This window comes from Gopherus evgoodei, chromosome 15 (assembly GCF_007399415.2).
Source record: "Gopherus evgoodei ecotype Sinaloan lineage chromosome 15, rGopEvg1_v1.p, whole genome shotgun sequence".
NCBI lineage: Eukaryota > Metazoa > Chordata > Testudines > Testudinidae > Gopherus > Gopherus evgoodei.
Genome location: NC_044336.1, coordinates 27,678,772 through 27,701,660, shown reverse-complemented (window position 1 = coordinate 27,701,660; position 22,889 = coordinate 27,678,772). Strand labels below are relative to the sequence as shown.

Genomic DNA, 22,889 nt, shown 5'->3' with positions numbered 1-22,889 from the left:
GACACAAAGTACAAAACACCAACTGATTGAACAGTGAAAAGCTTCAGCCGGTGCTAAGAATGTTAACACAAACTTTGGGGCATGTGACTTTCCTACATAGCCATACGACATGTTACAGATTCCAGTGGGAATTGCTGGGTTTGAGTGCTTAATGGAATGCTAGCACTGGGCAAATCCAAGCGTAGCACAGACCAGCTCGGTTGGCTTTCCGTACACAGCTTTGCCCCTGCACCTCACCCTAACCTGCAGCACTTCCCACATCTCTGTTCTTGAGCTTCCATGGGGGTCGCCAATGTATTTCAAACCTGATCTGCTGCACCATTTAAGCTTTCTCACTGAAGTGTATATAGGAGAGAGAGTGGGGGAGGAGGGGGGAATACTGTGTAAGATGCATGTGGCATACTGCAATGTTGTTAATGGTGTTTTTCACTCTTTATTTTCTAGCCTGAAGGATACACTTCTTTCGTACATTGAAAGGAAAGGGAGCAGCGTACTTCCAGAGCTGGAGGATATGTTCCCAGAAGAGATTCTGCTCTCTCATTGTATTGCTGCCTGGAAAGCTGCTGCTGTCCTCAAAAGGGATCGTAGACTAAGTTAATATAGTAGAGGATCCTGCAAACACTGCTTTTTACATGAGGTCACTGGAGGAGCAGCATAGGGTCTATGTAAGCCCTGCTCATTGCACTGATCGATCTTCCTGTACAAGGTGCCACAAACACATCATGTCAATGAGATCTTGAAAGTAACCTCTCTCCTACACTGGACTCAGGACCAAAATGTGATGCACAAGCATAAAGGATTTTATGTATCAGAAGGATTAGGGGGAAACAAATGTATATACAAATATGTGCTATTTCTTGAGTGGGCAAAGCAGAGATGGAAACACTGTTCATAGGGAGGCATGGTGAAAATTCATGTATCCTTTAAGGATAAAAAAGCCATCATCCTTCAGTGACCTGGACGGGGTGGAGTTGGGGGTATCGAAGTGTCCTGTGAGCTACTTGGACAACCCCAGTAGAGGCATGCTCTGTTCTCCATGTTTTCTGTAGGCACTGTTCCAGTTCACATGCTCCCATACTGCCAACCTTTTCCTCTTTAGCTGGATGAAAAACAAATGTAGTCCTCCCTCATCCAGGTCTCATAAGCGTCCCTGCTACAATACTACCCAAGCTGCCTTCCTATGTCTAAAGGGTCATATTGGCTCTCTGAGCATTGTAGCTTTATTCTTGCTCTACCATTCCATGAGTCCAGGGGTATCAGTTACCAGAGGTCAGTTAACTTCCTCTTTGCATAACACATACAAGAAAAAACAGTACGTTTCAAAGCTCACCATGGAAGTTGTTCTTGTAGCTGCCTTAAAGTAAAACATTAAAAGGCAATGTGGCCCAAATCCCACACCACAGGACAACCTAGTGGTCCTGAATTGCTACCTCCACTACTCCTCCTCCCCCCCCCCGAAAGGTACCATACATTTGCATCAGAATGGTGCTGCCAGGCTATTTCTGGCACGTGTGTGTGCAGGCAGATGTGCACGTTGGAGTTGAGAGAGCCACTTCACTCTTGTGTCTCAGGCACATATTTTGGATCGCATGGACTCTCCATTAGGGATTTAGTTGTCATCTTCTTAGCTGATATTGAACAACCATAATCAGACTATTAATAGGGAAAACAGAAATGTAAATGTCATTGGTCTGTGCTGCTTTCCCCATATACATTTCTTGTGTGTCTGACTTAATGCTTTTCAGTGTTACCTTTCTCTAGCAGGAATTATCTGCAACTGTCAGTGCCACCCTGCTTTCCGGATATCACAGCAGAGTCATTTACATACGTAGTTAGGACCATGTTTCCATTTAGAAAAGTTCCTTCTGGGCCAGAAGTTTGTACTTTATAGCCAGAATTTCACTCAGGAGCAAGTTTCTGATCAAATGTAAGGAAATCCAGATCTTTGCTTATTTACCAGATAAACAACAGGGTTTTTTTTGTTTGGTTTTTTTTTAGATGCACCTTCAAAATGAGAATCTTTAACCACACACATTTGATAGATTTGATCCCATTAAGGTCTATCCAATAGTGCAGGTCCACAAATCTGGATTTCACTAGGTGCATAAATATGCATCCTAAAAACACTGGAATATGAATTCTCACTAGGAAAGGGTCCCCCTCATCCTCTTATCGAGAGAATTTACAAGCTCTGCACTCCCTCTGTTCCCTGCCATTTATTTGATCTGTTGCAGCATCAATATTTTAACAAATATTTGGGATAATTTGAAATGTAAAGTTAATCATGATGGTTTACCTATTGGAAGCAGTAGGGATTCCATTTATATTTGCAGTATTTCCATCTCTTACTGCACAGTTAATGTTTTCAAGTTGCCTTTTAAAAAGAAAATAAAAAGATACCTCAGGGTCTCAGTTTGGACAGAGCCCAAACTAACTTCCTAGCAGCAAGCATTAGGTGACCTTTTCTAGTCACTGTTTTGTTGCTGTTTCTAGCTTTAAGGTGCCTTAGCTGTAAGAATTTACTTAAGAACATTTAACATGATTCCCTTTATGCTTCATTGAGTTGCTTTGTTTGAAAGATTTGATTATTTTTTGTATTTTTCATTTAGTCTTAATAAACTTGATCAGATCAGTTACAACTAATGTAGAAGTGTGCACCTATTTCAGTGCTTTTATTGCTGAGGATTTTGAGGCTGTTTCTTCAATAAATGAATTATTTGCTGCTAAAGATTCCTTAGCTGTCAATAGCGATGCTTGAAACTGGGTCTTGAAAAGCACCCAGTGCACAGTTTTTTGTACTATGAGGAATCTGACATTTACAACCTTGGCCTCTTTTGTCTTGCAAGCTGCTAATTATGCAGAAGTGCAAATTTGGACAGAGTTAATGGATGATTGCTGTGCTCAATTCCACACAGTCGATGTAAAACAGGAGCAGGGAAGCTTGCCCTATGTCATTTCCTTCCCTTTCTTCCCTTCCCTCCTAGAGTGAGGAGAGGTGGTGAGTTTCTGACCCGAGAGCACCAGTAGTGGGGCTCTTGTCTGCTGCAGGGCCAGCAAAGCCATGGTGATTTCACTGCAAAGCTCAGTTGCAGTAGGTCCCCCCTTTCCCTTAACCTAGTTCAGGGATTCTCTAACTGGGGTTGTGAGGTTATTATTGGGTAGGGGAGTTGGGAGCTGTCAGCCTCCACCCCCCAAACCCTGCTTTACCTCCAGCATTTATAGTATGTTGTTAAATTTTTAGAAGTGTTTAATTTATAAGGAGGGTTGCACTCACAGGCTTGCTGTGTGAAAGGGGTCATCAGTACAAAAGTTTGAGAACCACTGGCCTAGTTTCTGCCTCAGGCAGGTCTTCCCATCACACTTTGCACTGCAAATGAGGCTGGGGCTGGACCCAGAGCCGGGACCGGACCAGAGTGAAGTGGAGGGCTGGGTCCAATGGGTGGGGGGAATAAGTCCGAGTCCCGCGAGCTGGGCTGTTCCCCTCACAGATATTGCCACACCATGGGTGCCACAAGCCCCAAGTCTGGCCCTGCAGTGCCCTGGCTCTGAGCATGGGCCGACCTAGGCTTGCCAAGCCTCTGGGATTAGCTGGGAGTCTCCCGGAACCAGGCTCAATCTCCAGGCTACTGAAACCAATCTGGGAAATTTTAGGCCACTAAAAGTCTGGTGGCGCATCATGGCTAAGACAGGCTCCTTGCCTGCCCGAGCTCCACATGCTCCTGGAAGCAGCTGGCAAGTCCCGCTAGCCCAGGGGTTCTCAAACGGGGTCAGGACCCTCCGGTGGGGTAATGCGCTGTCAGCCTCCACCCCAAACCCCGCTTTGCCTCTAGCATTTATAATGGGCTTAAATAAAAAGTGTTCTTACTTTATAAGGAGTCGCCGCACTTGGGGGTTGGGAGTCCCCGGCACAAAGCCGAGACGCCCTGCTCTAGCTCCTGGGCAGGGAGACAGCCGGGGCCCCTCCGCAGCGCCCATTGGCTGGGACCCGCGACCCAGGGGAGCTGTAGGAGGGGGCCCTGCAGGCAGGGGAGTACGGGGAGCCGCCTGGCAGCCCCTCAGCCTAGGAGCTGGACGTGCTGGCCACTTCCAGGCGCCGCCTGAGGCAAGCGCGGCCGGCTGGAGCCTGTAACCCCTGCCCCGCCAGCCCCTGGAAGAGGGGGAGGGGCGTGTGGGTTTCTGGGGTTCGCCGCCCTCGGCCGACCTGCCCCTCCCCCGCGCTGACACCAGCCCGCCACGGCCCCTCGGAACGAACCGCCCCGCTCCATGTTCCCGGCGGGCGGGAAAGCCGCAGCCCACCGGAAGCGGCTAGCCCGGAAGCGGAGCCATGGCGCGCAGAGAGACGGAGCCGCCGGAGCAGGAGACTCTGCGCCGCTGGGAGCGGTAACGGGAGCGGAGCTCGGCACGGGCGCGTGAGCGGCCCCGTAGGAAGCGCGTGCTTCCGGTTGCGGGGCATGCTGGGACGTGTAGCCTTGTGGCGCTGAGCGGCGAAAGCGTTGTGCGCATGCGTCATACTGTGGCGTAATGGGCGGGCTTCTCAGGGGACCCGCCCCTTCGCAGACGGACCCCGGCCCCCAGGCAGCGTCCTCAGTGCCCGGGGCCCCCCCCCGAGAAACCCGAACAGCTCCGCTCGGCCCCGACCCTCCCTCCCTCATGTTCACAGGGGGCCGGGGATAAGGGATTCGGGGTGCTGGAGGGGGCTCCAGACTGGAGCCGAGGGGTTTGAAGTGTTGGCGGGGGCTCAGGGCTGGGGCAGGCTCTGGGATGGGGCTGGCGATAAGGGATTTGGGGTGCTGGAGGGGGCTCCAGACTGGAGCCGAGGGGTTTGAAGTGTTGGCGGGGGCTCAGGGCTGGGGCAGGCTCTGGGACGGGGCTGGCGATAAGGGATTTGGGGTGCTGGAGGGGGCTCCAGACTGGAGCCGAGGGGTTTGAAGTGTTGGAGGGGGCTCAGGGCTGGGGCAGGCTCTGGGATGGGGCCAGGGATAAGGGATTTGGGGTGCTGGAGGGGGCTCCAGACTGGAGCCGAGGGGTTTGAAGTGTTGGAGGGGGCTCAGGGCTGGGGCAGGCTCTGGGATGGGGCCGGGGATAAGGGATTTGGGGTGCTGGAGGGGGCTCCAGACTGGAGCCGAGGGGTTTGAAGTGTTGGAGGGGGGCTCAGGGCTGGGGAAGGGGGTTAGGGGTGCAGGATCCAGGTGGCACTTACCTCAGGCGGCTCCCAGAAGTGACAGCATGTCCCTGCGGCTCCTAGGCGCAGAGACAACCAAGGAGGTTCCACACGCTGCCGTTGCCCTCGCTATGGCTGCTGGCCAATGGGAGCTGCGGAGCTGGCGCTTGGGGTGGGGGCAGCGCATGGAGCCTCCCTGCCTACCCTTGTGCCTAGGGCCCACAGGGACACATTGGACACTTCCAGGAACCATGTGGAGCCAGGGCAGGCAGGGAGCCTGCCTTAGCCCCGCTGCACCACTAACTGGACTTTTAAAGGCCAAGTCAGCAGTGCTGACCAGAGCCATCAGGGTCCCTTTTTGACTGAAACCAGACACCTAGGAAGCCTTGACTCCGTTGGGCTGGGGCATGGGATGAGGTGGCAAAGCCTGGCCCTTTTAGGCCAAGCTGAGCTGTGGCCCCTGGTGTCGCTCAAAGGTGGGTCCCCAGTTCTGTGAGTTGTCTTGACCTGGTGGTAGAAGTGGGTAGCATCTTCCCATCTATCCCTTTCCAAGGGGCGGGCGCTGTTTGTCCGAGTGGCTCTTGGACATCACACCTGTGCTGATTCCTCATTAGGGTGACCCAATAGCAAATGTGAAAAATCTGGACAGGGTGGGGGGCAATAGGTGCCTGTAGGACATCTGGTCACCCTATTCCTGATGCTTTTGGGGGCCCTCCCCTGTGCTCCCTGTTAGTGAGGTGTTGTCAGGAGAGAGTGACTCTGTTCCAGTCTCTCTTCTGTGCCGCAGGCAGTGCAGTCATTCCTTCATACCCCCCAGTATCCCTCTTCAGGTTTGTGGTCACTAACTGAGGTTGGTCAGGATCTGCCTTAGTACTGAGGTGAGCTAACTCCTTGGCCACGCATGGTAGGTCTCTGCAGAGATCTGGAGCCGGCCAGCTTGTCAGCTTCGATTGTTTCATCCCTTCCCATCCATCCAGTGAAAAGCATCTGTTCTGGCACAGGATCTCAAATGCTTTGCAGTCAGCCCTCGTGAACCCTGCTGTGAAACATGGCATTTTTATCAGCTCCATTTTCCAATTGCAGAAATTGAAGCACACAGGTTTGCCAAGGTCATTCAGAAGCACTGACAAATTTGAGACTAGAACCTCAGAGTCCTGATGTTCTGCTTCAGTAACTAGACCACACTGCCCTAAGGAATACGCTGTCCACCTGCCAACCCATCATGTCGTTCCTAAACCAGCAATCTTGTTGAATGGAAACCTGCTGAAATAATAGAATAACACGATTTTGCAGGATGCCTGGACCAGTCTGCTTCTCCTGTGATTTCAAGGTGTTGTGTATCTAGTTGGGAATAAAAAGACACTATTTTTGCCTGTGGTTATCTTTCCTTAGGGAGCAGGCCCAGCTAAAGGCAAATGTGATTGAGGAGGACACTGAAGAATGGCAGAAAGATTCCACCTTTGCAGGACTGGAGAGAGTGGGAGGGGTGGACCTGTCTTATGTCAAAGGAAACGACACAGTCGCCTGCGCTTCCCTGGTGGTTCTCAGCTACCCAGAGCTTGAGGTAATGGCCCTTGAGTGGTGGTCTCATGGTTGGGATACCTGTAATGTAAAGGCTTTGTAGAAAACCAGCCTACCCCAAAGGGCATCATGGACTGTATTTCAGCATCACAAGGCTGCAGCCAAGCATCTGACCTAAGAAAAGGCTTTCTGCAGAGAGCATGGGTGAGGAGGAGAGAACTGAAGTGATGGTCTCTGGTATTACCTAGCAAAATTAATTTGGAAATACGTAGTTTAGTCACGTAGCTTAGAGTCCAAGAGTTACAGAGAACTTCTGGAGGCCCAGAGAGATTGTTCCAGTGTGTGGCAATTGCTCAGGAGTAGGTCAGAGATGATGATGTTGATAAGAAATAGCTCATAAACTGGCTTTGAAGATTTTGATTGAATTAGGTAAATGTTGAAAATCAACAGTTTCACCCTCTATCCAGAAACAAACCGCAGAAAGGCCATTGTTATTCAACATTTATCAGAGAACAAGTTAAAACAATGTGACATTTCTAGACAGATGGTGCCTTCCTTGTCAGATCCCTCTGGTAATCAGTTAATATGAGATGTGATTTACAATGGCGCTTCCAAATTTGTTGTGAATCTCCCACATTCTGCAGTCATTAAACTTTGAATTAATAAAGATTTATCCGAGTTTGTGTACAGCTTTCAACTAATGTAAAAAGTTGTCACTAACTAAAACCCCTGACAACAAATATGGAATTTAACATTGATATCCACTGGAAATCACAGAAAGAGAATCAGATCGTGCCACAGTTCTTAGAGACTTGCCCTAGACAGCGGTGTAAGTTAATTCACCTACTGTCCTTGATCAGTGTCTTAACAGGCTTTCTTCTGGAACCCACTTGCTTTCCATATGCTGAGGGAGAGGCCCTTTGGTCAGGCATTGATTATAAGTAAGGCTAAGTTTTTGTCACAGATATTTTTAGTAAAAGTCACGGACAAAACAGAAACATTCAGGGAAGCCATGACCTTCCCTAACTTTAACTAAAAATATCCTTGACAAAATAGGGATCTGTGGATCCCCACACTATTTCAAGAAGGGTGGCTGCAGGGACTAAGACCTGCCTGTAGCAGCTGGGGGCTGCAGTATCTCTCTGCCACCTGTAGCTTTGGGCATCCCCCGCTGCCCGCAGGAGCTGGGAGCTCAGGGTTTCCCACCACCCATGGGGGCCAGGAGCTCCCACAGCAGTAAGGAGCTCATCCCTGCCACCTCCAGCGGCCTGGAGCTTGGGGGTTCCCCACCGCTGCCCACCAGGAGCTGGGGGGTACTCCACCGCCCCTGGGGCATGGAGCTTAGGGGTTTTCCCACTACACCCAGCGGCTGGGAGCTCAGGGGTTTTGCTGCCGGTGACAGGGAGCTGCTGGGGTATTCCCTGTCACCACCACCGGCAACAGGGGTACCTCACAGCTTCCTGCCCCAGCGGGTGGCGGTGGACCCTGCAGCTCTTGACCACCGCAAGCTAAAGTCATGGGGGCCACTAGAAGTCCATAACCTCCATGACTAAATTGCAGCCTTAATTATAAGGACAGTGATGTCCTGCTATTGCACACTCAAATGGGGCCAAAGCATCCCTAGCCATTGGCAAAGTCCCTGCACTCATTCAGGGTAGGGTAGGGTAGTGTAGACAAGCACTTCATCGCTCATGGTACAAATCAGCCAGAGACCTCTTACTTTGCAAAACCCAATGTCCTTTTATTTCCCTGTGTTCATTCCCACCACCATCTATATACAACTGTGTACAATTCAGTAAGAGTAGATAGCCACCCCGAGGACAGCTATTGCCTGTTGCTAGCTAGGAGCAGCAGTTCCTTACTCCTCCTGTTCCCACTTCCTTCCTGCCAGCTTTATAGGCCTTTGCCCCAGCAGGCTCACAGGTAATTACTCTCAGGCTCCTTTAATGAGCCACACCCTACCAGCTCCAATCAGTTCCCCTTGATGGGAGCTGCGCTAACAGTTTCTGAGCTAACAGGGGCTGGTTCAGTGCCTCTTAGGCCAGCACCCCGTTGCAGGTAGGCTAGGGCATATCTGGTCATTTTCCATCATCTGCCCATCACTTCTCTTCCCCCCCTCACACTGAGGGGACAAGTTGACATGAACTAATGGGCAGCATTTGTGTTTAACTTTGGGGGAGTGGCCCAGCAGGGTTAGGGGAGAGTATTGAAGAGAGAGAGAGAGAGAATATAAATCCTGGAGAAGAAATATCTGAGCTGGTCAGGATTAAGCCAGCTAGGGCCTGGGTTCAGCACACTGATTCTAGTGCCTACTGTGTTAAGGTGCCTCTTGCAGACATGAGTCTGTGTTCTCAGCACTATCCTTGTTTTGTCCCAGGTGCTATATGAGGATTGCCAGATGGTAACCGTGAGTGCCCCCTACCTGGCAGGATACTTAGCTTTTCGAGAGGTCCCTTTCCTGGTGGAAGCTGCTCAGAGACTTCAGGAGCGAGAGCCTGGGCTCAGGCCTCAGGTGCAGCATGTTCCTTCCTCTCATGGGGAGATGTCCCTGGGGTACTGAATGTACCTGAAAAGAAACCTTCCCTACAGGTTGCCCTGCCAGCACCTCTGCAGCAGGCAGGGCAGGGTGCACCCTAACATAGCCTTGTTGTTGTGTTTGCTTCACTGTCTCTGTGGGGATGGGGAAAGTGAGCCAGTGGCCAGCCAGACTTCACCTGATTTGTGAGCAGGGAAGGCAAGATGCAGGGATAACTCTCATCCTTGCTTTAGTACTATGGGGGTGCACGGCACTGGGCTGCAATAGAAAGATCAGCTCCCTACTCCCGGGAATGGTCGTCAAAAGGGGCATGAAAGAGACTATGTGGTAACTAACACATCACCTGGTGGTTCTTCCAGGTGCTGCTTGTAGATGGGAATGGTGTGCTCCATCACAGAGGTATGAGAGAGCCCTGCCCCTGACAGGGACTGCCCCCTAAGCCCCAGGAGAGAGTGCTGCCCCCTGATGGGGGACCCCCAGGCTCCAGGAGAGAGTCCTGCTGTTCACTAGGGTCCCAAGAAGGCGACATTAAATAATTATCATCTAGCAATAGGCTAATTCCCCTCCCCCAGAGGCATTGATTGGGTTCTGATCCCAGCTGGAGGTTCTGGAACCTCCAGCTTCAGGGTTAACAGACTGCCCCTCTGTGGAGAACTCTGTCCCTGCGGCACTGGTCCCCATCTGCCAGAACCACCCACTCTGTGCTTGGCTGTAGTGTTGTCACAGTCTTACAGACGTACCCGGGGCTGTCCCTTCTGACGCGGGTCACCAGAACAGGGTGGAGAACCCCATTGCTGGCCCCTTCCTGTTTCACTTGACCATCTCTTGGCTTGTTCATCAGGGTTTGGTGTGGCCTGCCATCTGGGGGTGCTGACAGACCTGCCCTGTATTGGTGTGGCCAAAAACCTCCTGCAGGTCGATGGCCTGGCCAAGGATGAGCAGCACAAAGGGCAGGTAAGGCCAACGCAAGCATCCCTCCCTCCTGTGCCAGTGGGGGAAATGAAGTAAGAGCCTTGGTGAGAGGGAGCTCCTAGCAGCCCACCTCCTGGTCTCTCCCACCATGAGGAGCTGGGGAGCCACATGCTGGCTGGTAAGGGGCAGCTCCCGGGTTCTCCAACCCAGCAGGAAGTGCTGGCGGTACAGTATTATGGGAGCCTGCTCAGACATAGAAGGGAAGTTCTGGAGTAGGCTCTTCCAGACCCTTCTGGAACTGGTGCACTGGAGTTCTAACCAGCTGACCCTTGGGTACTCGTTTTAGATCCGCGACCTGCAGATGGGAGGAGATGTATTCCCTCTGAGGGGCACCTCCGGGAGAGTCCTGGGCATGGTGAGTCATGGAGAAGGCCCAGCTGTGACCAACATGCAGAGCAGACTCCCCATGTTCCCTAGCCTGGCTCAAATGGGAAGGAGGGAGGTTACAAAGTATGGTGCAGCTCTCTGCAGCCCAGTGACAATAAGCCAGGAGGGCAGGATCTGAGCAGGCAGATCATCTCCTATTCCTTTCAGCCCAAGGCGTGGGATCCCCTCCTGGGATGCACGGCCACTTTGTCATATGTGACAGTGGTATGGGAGCTGCCATGTCCTGGTCTATCTGCCCATGTCCTGTGCCATTATAGCAAAGGGGCAAAGCACGGGCAGGAGTTTTTTCTGTGGCAGGTCTCCAGACTGTGAGACAGGAACCTCTGCAACTTGGTGGAAAAGGCAGCTTGGGAGATTGTGGGGCTGGCTGAGTCCCCACTCAGAGCTGGCAGGTGTTGGCTGCCTCCCTTGCCTGGGTATATTCTCCACCGAGCAAGGTCCCTTGCTCTGAGCAGTGTGAAATATTGGGGATGGGAGTATAAGGAGCCCTAGGAGACAGACCCTCCCTGTGATGCTCCCAAGCAGAGAAGAGCAGTAAAGCCTGAGTCTCTGAAATGTCTGACACTCCCCTGCTCTCCCAAGTGTCTCCATGTGTGTTTGCAATCACCGACGTCTTGCATTTGTTTTAAACAAGCCCCAAAGCTCTAGTCTGTCCGGTTTCCAACCCTCCAGGCCCTGCGCAGCTACAATAAGAGCACAAAGCCCATCTACGTCTCCGTGGGCCACAGGACGTGCTTGGAGTCGGCGGTGCGCCTCGTCCAGTCCTGCTGTAGGTACCGGATCCCAGAGCCCATCCGACAGGTGCGAAGACAGGGGCAGCTAGGGGGTGAGGAGCCGAGCCTGTCATGGGAGACGTGGCCGGTTAGAGAAGGGGTGACAGGCATCTGTGAATGACAGGGCTGCACCGGCAGGTTGGCCTCAATTCCCCAAGAGCAGCACTTAAGTCTGCTGGGCCGTCCCCTCCAGCTATGGGCTACAGCCAATCCTGGCGGTTCTGATCTACCTGTCGTCTTTATAAAACTGCTCCTTCCCTGTCTTTGTCCTCCTGACCTGTCCCTGACACACGGTGCATAGAAGCACCCGCAGCCCTCAGTGCGGATCCAGCCTGGTGGGGCTCTCTGCTCCTCACTGCAGGCTGGCTCTGGGGTTAGTAATGCAGAGGAGCTGGAGGTGCAGCGTTCCCAGAATGTGGAGCCGAACACAGACTGCAGTGTTTATCCTCTGGGCTATTGGCTATGCCGCACTCCGCAGCAAGCTGCAGGCTGCCAGGTCCAGAGGTAGCCTGTAGGTGGCAGCACTAGATCGCATGCAGTGCCTCTTGCTGCCAGAGATTTTATAATTAAATCACAGCAAGGCTGGAGAAATGTGAAGCCGTTGGGATTTCTACCCGGAGAAGAGCTTCCTTCTCCTCAGGATCACCCTACCATTAGCAGATCAGGCAGGCTGCCCTGCTCAGCATTCGGGGAGCAGAGTCTGTTCTGTGTCCCCTTTGTAACATCACACAGGAGCACTGAGCCTTCGATTGCTACATACACCTCGGCCTTCCTCCCGTGTCTGCCAGCTCTGGCTCTGCTGCTTTCTGAGCAGTATTGAGAAGGCTCCTACCAAGGCCAGATGCACAGGCACTGCAGACAGAAGTTGTTCGTTGATATTGTGATATTTTCTGAAAATTGAACCATGTGACACTGTTTAGTTGTAGAGCGACCAGCAAACCTCAAAGCAAAACTGCCCATTGGCATCTCCAGACCAGAGCTGATCATGGAGTTTCTGGTCCCATATCTCGCCTCCTGACAGACTGGAGCAGTCTTACAGGTCATCTGGTCCCATATCTCACTGCCAGCAGGGCCAGCACCCAGTGCTTCAGGAGACAGGCTCTCATAGTGGCACTTGGGGGCGTGTTAGGAGGGAAGGGGAAAAGCCTTCCCCAGTGGAAACATGCCCATAGTTCTCTTGGAAATCATTTTGACTCAGGTGCTGTACTCCTCACAGCTGCTTTGTCACCTTCAGCCCCGTTCCCATGCCTCTTCCTTGGGACTGGCTGCTAGACTCCTCCAGCTGACCTGGGGCATTAGTTAAAGGGACAAAATGTATTTGCTGGGGACTCCTTCCAGGAGAAGATTTGAGAACCATCTCCAAGGATTAGAAGGGTGTGAACCCAAGGAGGGAGAGGAATTATTCAGCACAGGGGTTCTTGGACTTTTTCACAGTATGGGTCATATCTTCATGGGGAGTGTGTCATAGACACTCATATGGACCTCGCCAGTTCACTATCTCGTGGAACCTGCCCCTCATCACACAGCCTCCCAGGGCTTATGACAACAATCACCTACAAGAAACAAGAACTTTACTAGCAAAGGATGTAACGTCTTTTGATGTATTTAGTGGCTGGAGGCGAGATAGCGGAGCCGGCACCAGCTAGGTCTCCACAGATGCTGTAGCTGTTCCCGCGAGCAGAGTTTGGGAAGCCTCTGGTTTGGGTGGTCTAGGGAGGAGGAACCGGATAAAACTGAGCAAACACTGAACATTCAACAACATTGGGCAACCCTTTTCCTGAGACCTAGCTGACATAGAACAGGGATTAGCATGTGGTAGGGCTGAAAGCTGCAGCCCTTTGAGTTAAAAGTGGGCTGAGTAAAGCACCAGAAAATAGAATGTAGGGGTCCTTCCTGCACTAAGAACAGGAGTACTTGTGGTACCTTAGAGACTAACAAATTTATTAGAGCATAAGCTTTTGTGGGCTAAAACCCACTTCATCGGATGCATAGAATGGAACATAGTAAGAAGATATTTATACATACAGAGAACATGAAAAAGTCAAAGTAGCCATACCAACTGTAAGAGGCTAATTAATTAAGTTGAGGTATTATCAGCAGGAGGAAAAAAAAACTTTTGTAGTGATAATCAAGATGGCCCATTTTAGACAGTTGATCAGAAGGTGTGAGGATACCTAACATGGGGAAATAGATTCAATCTGTGTAATGACCCAACCACTTCCGGTCTCTATTCAAACCCAAGTTAATGGTATCTGGTTTGCATATTAATTCAAGCTCAGCAGTTTCTTGTTGGAGTCTTTTTTTTTTTTTTTTGAAGCTTTTTTTGAAGCTGTTGCAAAATTGCCACCTTTAAGTCTGTTGCTGAGTGACCAGAGAGGTTGAAGTGTTCTCCGGCTGGTTTTTGAATATCGTGATTCCTGATGTCAGATTTGTGTATTTCTCTGTGGTGAGCCTGCAGGTTGTTGAGGAGATGTGAAAGGGGAATGTCCTACAGCAGGTTTTGCCTGGGTAGTCCTGTATGATCACAGCTTTTCTGATGCCCCAGGTGAACCTTCAGGGTTGTCAGCCCTTGAAGCTTTTCCTAGTTCTGAAGGTTCTGGTAGCTTCAAACACACGCAGCTCACAGCTGAGCTCAGCTCTTCCATTCCCTCCTTCGCTGGGCTATGGTGCCGTCTTACATGAAGGCAGTGGCTGTGTAGCTGCTGTGGGGACATAAACATGCCACCTTGCTGGAGACACAGCTGGCCCCATCCTGCACTGGGATACACGTGGCTAAGTTGTACGAAGTGGATACCAGACATCATCTCGGCCATGGACGCAGTCGTATTTGAATTTAGAACAAGAGATGACTTTGCTGACTCTGGGCATGTGTCTCAGATGCAGCAAGTGTAGTGAACTTTCAGAGGAAGTAGAGGGAAATTCATTGTCTCCTACACTAAATATTTACATCTTGTTTGGACCTCATTCCGCAAGTCAATACCAGGCAGAGGCATGAGAACGCTGTGTGTGTGGAGGTAGCACTCTGTCTCCTCTGGCAGGCTCATGAATATCCCAGCCAGAGGGACCTCCCAGGTGCAACTCAAACAAAGGAACCCAGGTGAACATGAACCAGTCTCCCACTGCCACAGGCAAAACACCCACCTGCAGCTACTGGTGTCATGGCACTAAATCTGCCTAAATCCCCAACATGAGCTCCTCATGACCTGTCTGTGGGTGCAAGAATTCCAAGCCTGTCCAGATTCCAAGGTACCCATGCATGAGGTATGAAGTGGAGCCTTTTAGCAAATGAGCTCCCAGCTTTTGACCCCCCAGGATGGAACAGGACCTGCACCAGGATAAGCTTTGTTACTCTGCTGGCTTGACTTTCTGCTTTGCTGCCCATCAGACTCCTGCTCACTAGATGACCCTTTTCACTCCAGCTGGCAGCTTGCCCAGCAGAGCAATCTGCGGGGCATCCCTGGCCTGCCACAAAGCGGCAGAGAGGCAAGTCTCAGTTGTTGCCCCTGGATGCTGCACTTTCAAGCCGCTGCACCTGTGCTGTTAAACTCTCCTCCATCAAGGAACTGGAACCAAAGCTATCAGCTCTGCCCTGCCTGTTGGAAGTTCCTGCTATCCAGTGGGGGATTGCCAGCTGAGGGCCAGAACCCCCTACTTCCTGAGACCTGACCCTCCTTCCCCGTCCACCAGCATGCTGTGCCCACATGTGTCACTGCCGCCCATTCACAAAATAGACAAGGTAGAAATTCCAGACCCCTAATGCCAGCATTAGTCCCCTCTGAAAATAGAAGGGATTATTACAGCACAATGATCCATCTTATTGATTAGCCTCTTGGTTAATAAGCTGGGTTAAGCTGTGTCTCAGCACAGCATTAGGAGTGAGGGCTGGCAAGTAACTTGCTGCCTAATCAAGCCTTAGCTGCGTTGTTGGGCGAACTTGGTTTGGGGTTTTTTCCTCCTGCAGAAGAACAGTAAGTGAATGAGGCTTTTGCTACTTGGGCTCCCAGCAGGCATTTTATCAAGCAGTCTGTTTCCCTTGTTATGAAATTCATCACGTAATGTCTTATCCTGAAGAGTGATCAGAGTTATTTGTCAGCTGAGTTATGAAACTGTCCAATTATGAACAGGGAAAAAAAATTCCTCCAAACAAACTGCTCCTTATGTAACTGTATTTCATTGTCTGGCATGTGGAATTGGTGTGTGGCTCTTAAGCAACATCTCCAGCACAGAGCTTGCAGGGAGGCGTGAAGCAAGCTAGTGGGGAGTTGGGTGCAGGAATTTGCACAACCAGCACAAACATGTGAGTTACATCCAGGGCAGCCTCGGGGCGTTTTATTAATCCGCCTCACTAGTTCTGGCCTTGTACATTTATCTAGTTCCCTTCAGCTGGAAGGAGCCCAAACTGCTTCAGAGGAGGGTTGTATCATGAAGCCATCTCTGGTGCTGTTCTGAGCTACCACCATGCAGTGAGGTTTTTAAGAGAGGAAGTGAAGAATGACTTTCCCAAATGAAGCTTTGGGGGAAAATTAGCCCAGAACTCCTGCCATTACCCTTGTTGAGGTGGCTATGGCTTCTTTAATGACCACAAAGGGCTGTATCTCACTGGAAAGATGATCCCTTGCACCACACCAGGCCATTGGTTCAGCAATGACTCTGACCTAGCACCAGTGCTGAGTCACCAGCAGCACATTCTATAGCTCTCTCTGTTTTCTTTGAAGGCCTCCCAGCCAAATACAGAGCAGGCCCTGTCCTGCTTAGCTGAGGAGATTTGACAGAGGTGTGGTTTCCTCTGTGAATCTCACACTTGAGAACGAGCTGTGCTCTGGGAAATGAAGCTATCTGATCTAAGAGTTTGCTTCCACCAGAATTGCTCCTTAAGGATTTCACGTGTCACGTGGAGGACCCTTGGTTCATGACCACTTCTAGGCATCCTCATCCTGGGCTGCCAGGGCTGCCACAGCGGCACTGGGGCAGGCTGGTGCGGGCTGGTGTGTGACCTCACCCTGCAGCCCAGCCCAGAGCAGGGGAGGGAGACTCATTCCCAGAACCAGCCTAGCTCTCAGTTGGGACATGGAAACCTTTGCCCATAGGTCACCAGTTCAAATCTAGCCCCAGGCAAGTCATTCCCAGCTGTTAGCTGGCCTGTGTGCAATGAGTTGCTGGGTCTCAGCCTACTTCCTAATGGACAGGTGTCTGCATCCCTATAGCCACTGCCACTGCTGGCACCAGTGGGGCCCTGGTCTCATGCTCAACCGTGGGGCCCAAAACTGAACCAGCCATGGAGACCAAATGACCCGCTTGCCCCCGGACAGGGCCCCCTCCTGCTGTGGCTGAGGTTGCTGGAGGGGCAGTGTGAGTAAAGTTTGCCCTGCTGCTGCAGCCCCCCTGTGTGTGGCTAGAGGTACGGGTGTGGCCACGTCTACCTTGGCTGGGAGGATAGTGCATTAGTTGACTGCTGCGATGGGGGAGCGAGTGACACTTCTGCCATAGCCCAGCTCTGCCGCCCCTTGGCGATGCTCCTCCCAGCAGCAGGGTGAGAATGTTCCCAGTGCTGCTGGCTCGCACAGTAGCAACCCTCATGCTGGGAGCAGCAGGTGGGGAGGAAGCTGAGAGTCCAGTGTCTATAGACAGCGAATGCCTCCACCCAGGGGCGACCCTGACCCAGCAGCACTCACTGCCACTCCAGGAAAAAGCAATTAAAACACTCAAGCACTTTGTTCTCCGCCTGCCTGTTTCCAGCACAGGGAGGGAGCTGTGAGCCACAGAGCCAGGTGCTGGCAGGGCAAAATTGGCACGGGGCCTTTGTGCTGCTGCTCAGACTGATGTGGCTCCCAGCAGCTTCCTGCGGGCAGAGGGGCACTTGTCCTTCCCTCTGTGGCCAGGCCCAATGGCTGTAGCAAGGGGTGGCGGGGGCAGTGAGCATGCGAAGGTGCAGCCGTGTCCTGGACTGAAGCAGAGGCAGCTCCTGTCCAGGCCAGCGCCCGCTGTTCAGGTCAGGCTAAGGCAGCAGTGTCAGAGTATCAGGGAGCAGCCCCTCAAAAGTGCATTCTCCCCCTCCCCCACGCCCCTGCACCTGGGATCAGTAAATACCCGTCTCTGAGGGGAGGGAGACTGGCTTGCTCTCTCAGGGACTCTCACCTTCCATTGGGGTTCTTACGGGTCTTTTTTGTCTCCTGTGTTTGTGCCCCAATAGGATGACACCCTGGGGCTGCGCAAAGCATCACTCTTTCCTGCAGTTACATTTGGAGGGGGCTTTGCTCCCCCATCGAGGAGGTTCTTATGGACAGAGGGAAAAGCCAGTTGGACTGCTTTAGGCATGAAGGAGTGTAGTACACCTTGAAGGGACAGGTTGGAGCCTGTGGCTAAAAGGGAGAGTACAGGGGGTCATACTGAAAGGTGAACTGTCAGGCTGGAGAAAGGTTAATAGTGATGTTCCTCAAGGATCAGTCTTGGGACCAATCTTGTTTAACATTTTCATTCATGACCTTGGCACAAAAAGTGAGAGTGTGCTAATAAAATTTGCAATAACACAAAGTTGGGAGGAATTGCCAGTATGGAGGAGGACCGGAATATCATACAAGAAGATTTGGATAACCTTTAAAATTGGAGTAATAGAAATCGGATGAAATGTAATAGTGCAAGGTCATGCACTTAGGAACTAACAGCAAGAATTTTAGCTGTAAGCTGGGAATGGATCTACTGGAAGCCACAGAGGAGGAGAAAGACCTGGCTGTATTGGTCTTGGGGTACAGTCCGGACTCTAGGATCTTGTGAGGTGAGATGGTCCCAGAGCTCAGGCTCTGCGCCCAGAAGTCAGCACTGCAATTAAACAGCCCTGCAAGCCCAAGTCAGCTGCACGGGCCAGCCGCGAGTGTCTGATTGCGGTGTATACGTACCCTGTGAGTCTAAGACAGCCTGGGGGATAACCAGAGGCCCTGCCCTAGGACTGGGCTATGGTAACAGGAACCCGACCGAGAGAGAGGGAAGCAGAAGCCGGCAGCTGCAGTGGGTGGCATTATTTCACCAAGCAGAGCAGCCTAACCAGAGCCTTTGCTGTGAGGTGAGCACCTTACACCACAGGTGAGGCTGCTGAACCTTTCGCTGAAATTCTGGGTCCCACTCACTCTTCCTCTTTGCCCAAGGTGCAGTCCAGGCTCTGCTTCCAGGTGCCCTGCTGAGGGGGAGCGTGCCGTGTCCCTGCTGCTCCATGGGTTGGGTGCAAGGGGCAGCTGGGAAATAATTCAGGCAGCTCCCCCTTCACCTCAGCCATTGCCAGGGGTCTGGATTCACTCTGTAGGTCAGCATCCACTTCCTGCTTTGCCTCTTGCCACCATAAGTGGAGACTGGCCTGTCATGTCCCTGCACCACATCTGAGGGCATCAGAGCCAAGGAGGAGAGGGGGCAGATGCCAGCCAGGTGAGAGTTGGGTATGGTACGAGCTGTGCAGAATCTCACGAGGAGGCATGTTAATTGTATTTCTACTGGACATCCCAGGCACTCGGGTCTCTTAGAGGCCTCTGGCTGAGACCAGCTGAACTCACCAGAGCTCCTGGACTGTGTGTCGAGAGCTGGAGGGATTTGATGGGGATTTGCTCTTCCAGTTGAGCTGCCTGGCTGTTACCCCTGGACTTTGTTGCCTGTTGCCCCCTACCCCCAGTGCTTGGGAGAGGCCCAGGGCTGAGCTGGCCCTTGACACTGACTGGTGTGTGCCTGCTGCCCACTCTGTGCCTTGCCGTCTTCCGCTGTGGTAAATGCAGAGTTGGGGAGCTGGGCTTTAGGAAATCTCGTTTCTGCTTCCAAAATCAACCGTGCTGCAGCTAAGGCTGCCTGGGCCGAGACCCTTCTCCTCAATTTTGGGTCTTTGTCTTCTCGGCCCATGTGCAGTTGAGGGGTAAGTGGAGTGGGATAAGGTCAGGGCGGCAGGTGGGTCCCTCATGTGGGAGCCCTACCTGGGACTGCCGGCCGTATGCTGCAGATAGCTTGGGGGTGAAGTGGGCTGAGCCTTCATGCCCCTCTCACTTGGAGAGGATGAATGCTGTGCTTAGACTGGGGATGGACAGCGCACCAGGGCCCTGTGGAGTAACTCCGCCTCCTGCCCTGTGCAGCTGCCTGAGAGCATCTTCTTGGCACAGTTCTTTAGAGGGCGTGGGCAGTCTGACCAATCAAGTCTTGAGTCTTCTCTAATCCGTCTCCTCCCCAATTGCAGGCTGACATCAGATCCAGAGAGTACATCCGAACGCACCTGTCCTCCCCACTGGGGGGCACATCTCCTGGGCCAGGGAGGTAGGTGTGTGGGTGGTCTAAGCAACCGCACGTCCAGAGGGGATCTGCTCATGTAATGCTCTTGGGTAATTGCATTAAAGGGACAGTTGGGGTAACAAGGCGGGATAAAGGGCAGCAGGGCGCATGCTGCCCCCATGGAGCAGGAGATTTCTGACAGGTGCCGTCTGTGCTGCATCATGTGTTCCCGCTGAAGGTGCAGCGTCCTGGGCTGGCTGGACCATGAGACTGCGAAAGGTCACTGGGGATTTTGTCTGTTTCCGGTGTACATGATAAGCCAAGTGCTAAGGCCCCTGTGTGTGATGTGAGGGTGGACGAAAATACCCTGCAAGGAGCTGGCCTCTGTGCCTTAATGAATAAAGAAAGGGCAAGGCCGTCTCATTCTTTTGTAATGCAGGGCTGGATTCGGCCCTGGTATATTGGTGTAAATCCAGAGAAACCCCTCTGGTGTCTATGGGATTTCACTGGTGTCAATCCGGAATTAGTGAGATTCTCTAAGTCATTCTCTTGATATCAACCCCCTGTCCTCTTTTTATTTCAATGTAGAGACAACATTTTCAGCACAGTTCCTGGCAGCTCATAGCTGGCTTCTCTGTCCTACAGTCACCTGTGCAAACAAGGGGCTGGAGAGAGACAGGACAATAAAACTAAATGAAGATTAGCCCGGTTAGTGATGGGCAAATTGCTCTCAGGTCTCCCAGGCTGATCCACCCTAGAGGGGATCGTAAGGACTAGAGCAGAGCTGGGTATGGTGTGGAGGTTGGTGCTGGTTAATGTGATGCTCTGATACTGCTGATTGGAGGCAGGCATGATGGGGGGAGTCGATGTTCAGAACTCGCAGGAACAACTCTACCTGTACACCACAGCCTGCTCTGCTGGCCTGCCACCTCCACAGCTCTGCAATGCACCATACCAGCACTGCATGCTAATCCAAGCCTGAGATCCCCACACCCCTGGCTTGGCTGATGCCCCTCAATCCCAACTTGCAGCACCTTCCTGCTGGGCCAGTCCTGGGCAGATGCTGACAGTCCCGTCGAATGCATGCCCCAAGTTGAGACCCCAAACTCATGCGTGAGGTATCAGCACCAGTGTCTCAAGATGGTGCCCCAGAGTTCCCGTATCTCCAGCTCCAGTTCCCAGAGTTGCAGGGAGGCACCTAAGTTGGTTTGGCTTTTTTTACTCCTCAGGACTTTTCCTTGTTCTTGTTCCAGGAAGGAAGAGGCTGAGCCCAAGCATTACTTTGGCCCCAGGAAGACACTGCCCAGCCCCAGTGTGAACTTGGGCCTTCCACCCCCTATGGAATCAGAACTCCAAGAAGTCTCTACAGGGCAGCGTGACTCACCGTCCACACCAGGAACTCAGGGTACTTCGTGAGGTGAAACGCCAGGATAACCAGAGATTAATCAGGAGACGGCTTCCCCCTGGGCTCTGCTAATGGGGCAGGAGCCCCGGCCTTTGATGGTTTGTAAATTCTAGCGAATATTTTATATTCCAATTTTGAAACCACACACTGTAAAAATAAATTCTCACCAGTGCTCGTACACTAACAAAGCAGTGTTTGGGAGTCAAGGGAGGGATTATGTGCAGCAAGACTGTGAGAATTCACTTTGGGTGGTTTCTTAACAAACAAGTTAAAAACAACATGAAGCTCCCAGTTTGACGCTGGCTTCTTGCCAATCCCTTTCGTGACACAGTCTCATGGACTTCCTGCTCCCCATCCTCCTTTTACCCTTTCCTCCCCACTTCTCCAGCCTGTGTGTTTGTGTCACTTCACACCTCTCTGGGGAACAGAAGCCCAATAACTAGCTGCTGCTAGTCCTGACAGACGGGCAGAGGACTCTGTGTTTTGGGTGGGCGTGTAACTCACAAGGGAGGTGCGGGAGCCAGCAATCTGCTGCATGGTTTGGAGGAGGGGAGCTGCTAGGCTCTAAGTCCTGAATTTGGATCCCTAGGAAGCAAACAGGCTCCCTGGTACACAGGTCGTGCAGTCCTTGGTCCATCAGGTCTCAATAGCTGCTGCTCTGCCTGCTGTCAGTTACCGAACCTTGGGGTCCTTATGCAATAAATCATTCCTCTGTGTAAATGGTGCTGCAGTTTTGTCAGTCTCCATGGGACCTGCACGGTGAGCCCTGCTAGGAGCAGCATCCACACAGCATGGCGTGTTGTTTCACATTGTTCTAGTGACCTTCCTCACAGCCAATGGCATAGGCCAATCCTTCACAAAGAACTGAACAGAAGTGGCATTCCATAGCAAGGAGCCAGATAAAGCCCAGGCAGGGGTCCGATAGCCTGAATGGAGTAGGGGCATTGGGGTCAGGTTACTGGGACAGCTGCTTACTGGGTAGCGAGCTTGGACAGACACCAAGCAGCCTGTGAACCTTTGCATTGGCTGCCAAACAAAGTCTGATTGGTGGAGTGGGAGCCTCTCCCTGTAGGGCTGGATTTGGGGGTTGGATTCAGCCATTTGGTGGGATCCGCAAAGTCCCATATTTAGGCACTACTGCAATTCACATACTTCACCACAGCCCCCGCCAAACACTGCAGGTGCCTCAGCTTGCTCAGCAAAGGAGGTTTTGCAGTAAAAGTTCCCTTGTCGCCTGTTTCTGCTGCTAAACAGCCTGCACCCATCTCTGTAGGCACCCACCTCTCACCTGAGCCCCAGAGCGAGTCATGAACCAGGGGAAGACTGCTGGCTGGCTGGCTGGCTGCCCAAGTTGCAGGCAGGGCCTGATCTGGTCAGTGTGCTCAGAGGCTGTCTGCTCCACAGAACAACCGGGTAGGGCCTCCTGTATAACCTTTAGCCTAGTGGTTAGGCACTCCCCTGAGATGAAGAGCCCCAGTTCAGGTCCCCCTCACACAAAGCTGTCTTCAGGGAATGGCCCCATGTGTGGTTACTTCCAAGGGAAGGAAGTGGGAGCTCTCTAGTGGTTGAAGGGTCAGAACTCCTGGGTTCTGTTCCAGGCTTGGCAGGGCACATTCACCCTGCTATCATTCTTTGGCGTTCTTTTCTCTCTCCAGCTGGGCTGTTTTAATAACCAACAATCCAGCCTCTTCTCTGGGTGAGCGCAGCACCCAGCACCGTGGGGCCCTGGCATGCTTACCCTGTTAGCGCTGAGATGAGAGCGAGCAAACTTCTTTCTTCTCCCCAGGAGCCTGGGCTAGGGTGACCAGACAGTCCATTTTTAAAGGGACGGCCCCATATTTAGGCCCTCCTGCAGGAGTCCTGACTTTTTCTTAAAAACTGGCAAATTGTCCCATATTT

At 52.1% G+C, this 22,889-nt stretch overlaps 2 protein-coding genes across 14 annotated transcripts in view; both read left to right on the top strand.

The window, feature by feature from the left end:
- Window positions 1-2,725, top strand: part of RNF213 (ring finger protein 213) — a 91,411-nt gene extending 88,686 nt beyond the window's left edge. For all 4 annotated transcript variants that reach the window (XM_030534254.1, XM_030534253.1, XM_030534256.1 and 1 more), the window contains one exon: window positions 445-2,725. In XM_030534254.1, coding sequence (XP_030390114.1) covers window positions 445-598 — 154 coding nt within the window. In that variant the 3' untranslated portion in view covers window positions 599-2,725. The remainder of the gene's footprint in view (window positions 1-444) is intronic.
- A 1,470-nt stretch (window positions 2,726-4,195) lies between these two features.
- ENDOV (endonuclease V) lies at window positions 4,196-21,670 on the top strand. Of its 10 annotated transcripts, XR_003996596.1 has the most exons (10): window positions 4,196-4,409; window positions 6,554-6,725; window positions 9,060-9,194; window positions 9,578-9,617; window positions 10,057-10,172; window positions 10,477-10,545; window positions 11,250-11,378; window positions 19,554-19,630; window positions 20,174-20,293; window positions 20,839-20,922. XR_003996596.1 is itself a non-coding variant. In XM_030534259.1 (9 exons), exons 1-9 carry the CDS (start codon window positions 4,264-4,266, stop codon window positions 20,999-21,001), a joined length of 1,044 nt encoding a protein of 347 aa, XP_030390119.1. In that variant the 5' UTR covers window positions 4,196-4,263; the 3' UTR covers window positions 21,002-21,670. The 10 variants fall into 10 exon arrangements, 9 of the variants coding, with proteins under 9 accessions (XP_030390119.1, XP_030390117.1, XP_030390123.1 ...); XM_030534259.1 differs by lacking the exon at window positions 20,174-20,293 and having other exon boundaries at window positions 10,060-10,172; window positions 20,839-21,670; XM_030534257.1 differs by lacking the exon at window positions 20,174-20,293 and having other exon boundaries at window positions 20,839-21,670.
- Window positions 21,671-22,889: the final 1,219 nt, after the last annotated feature.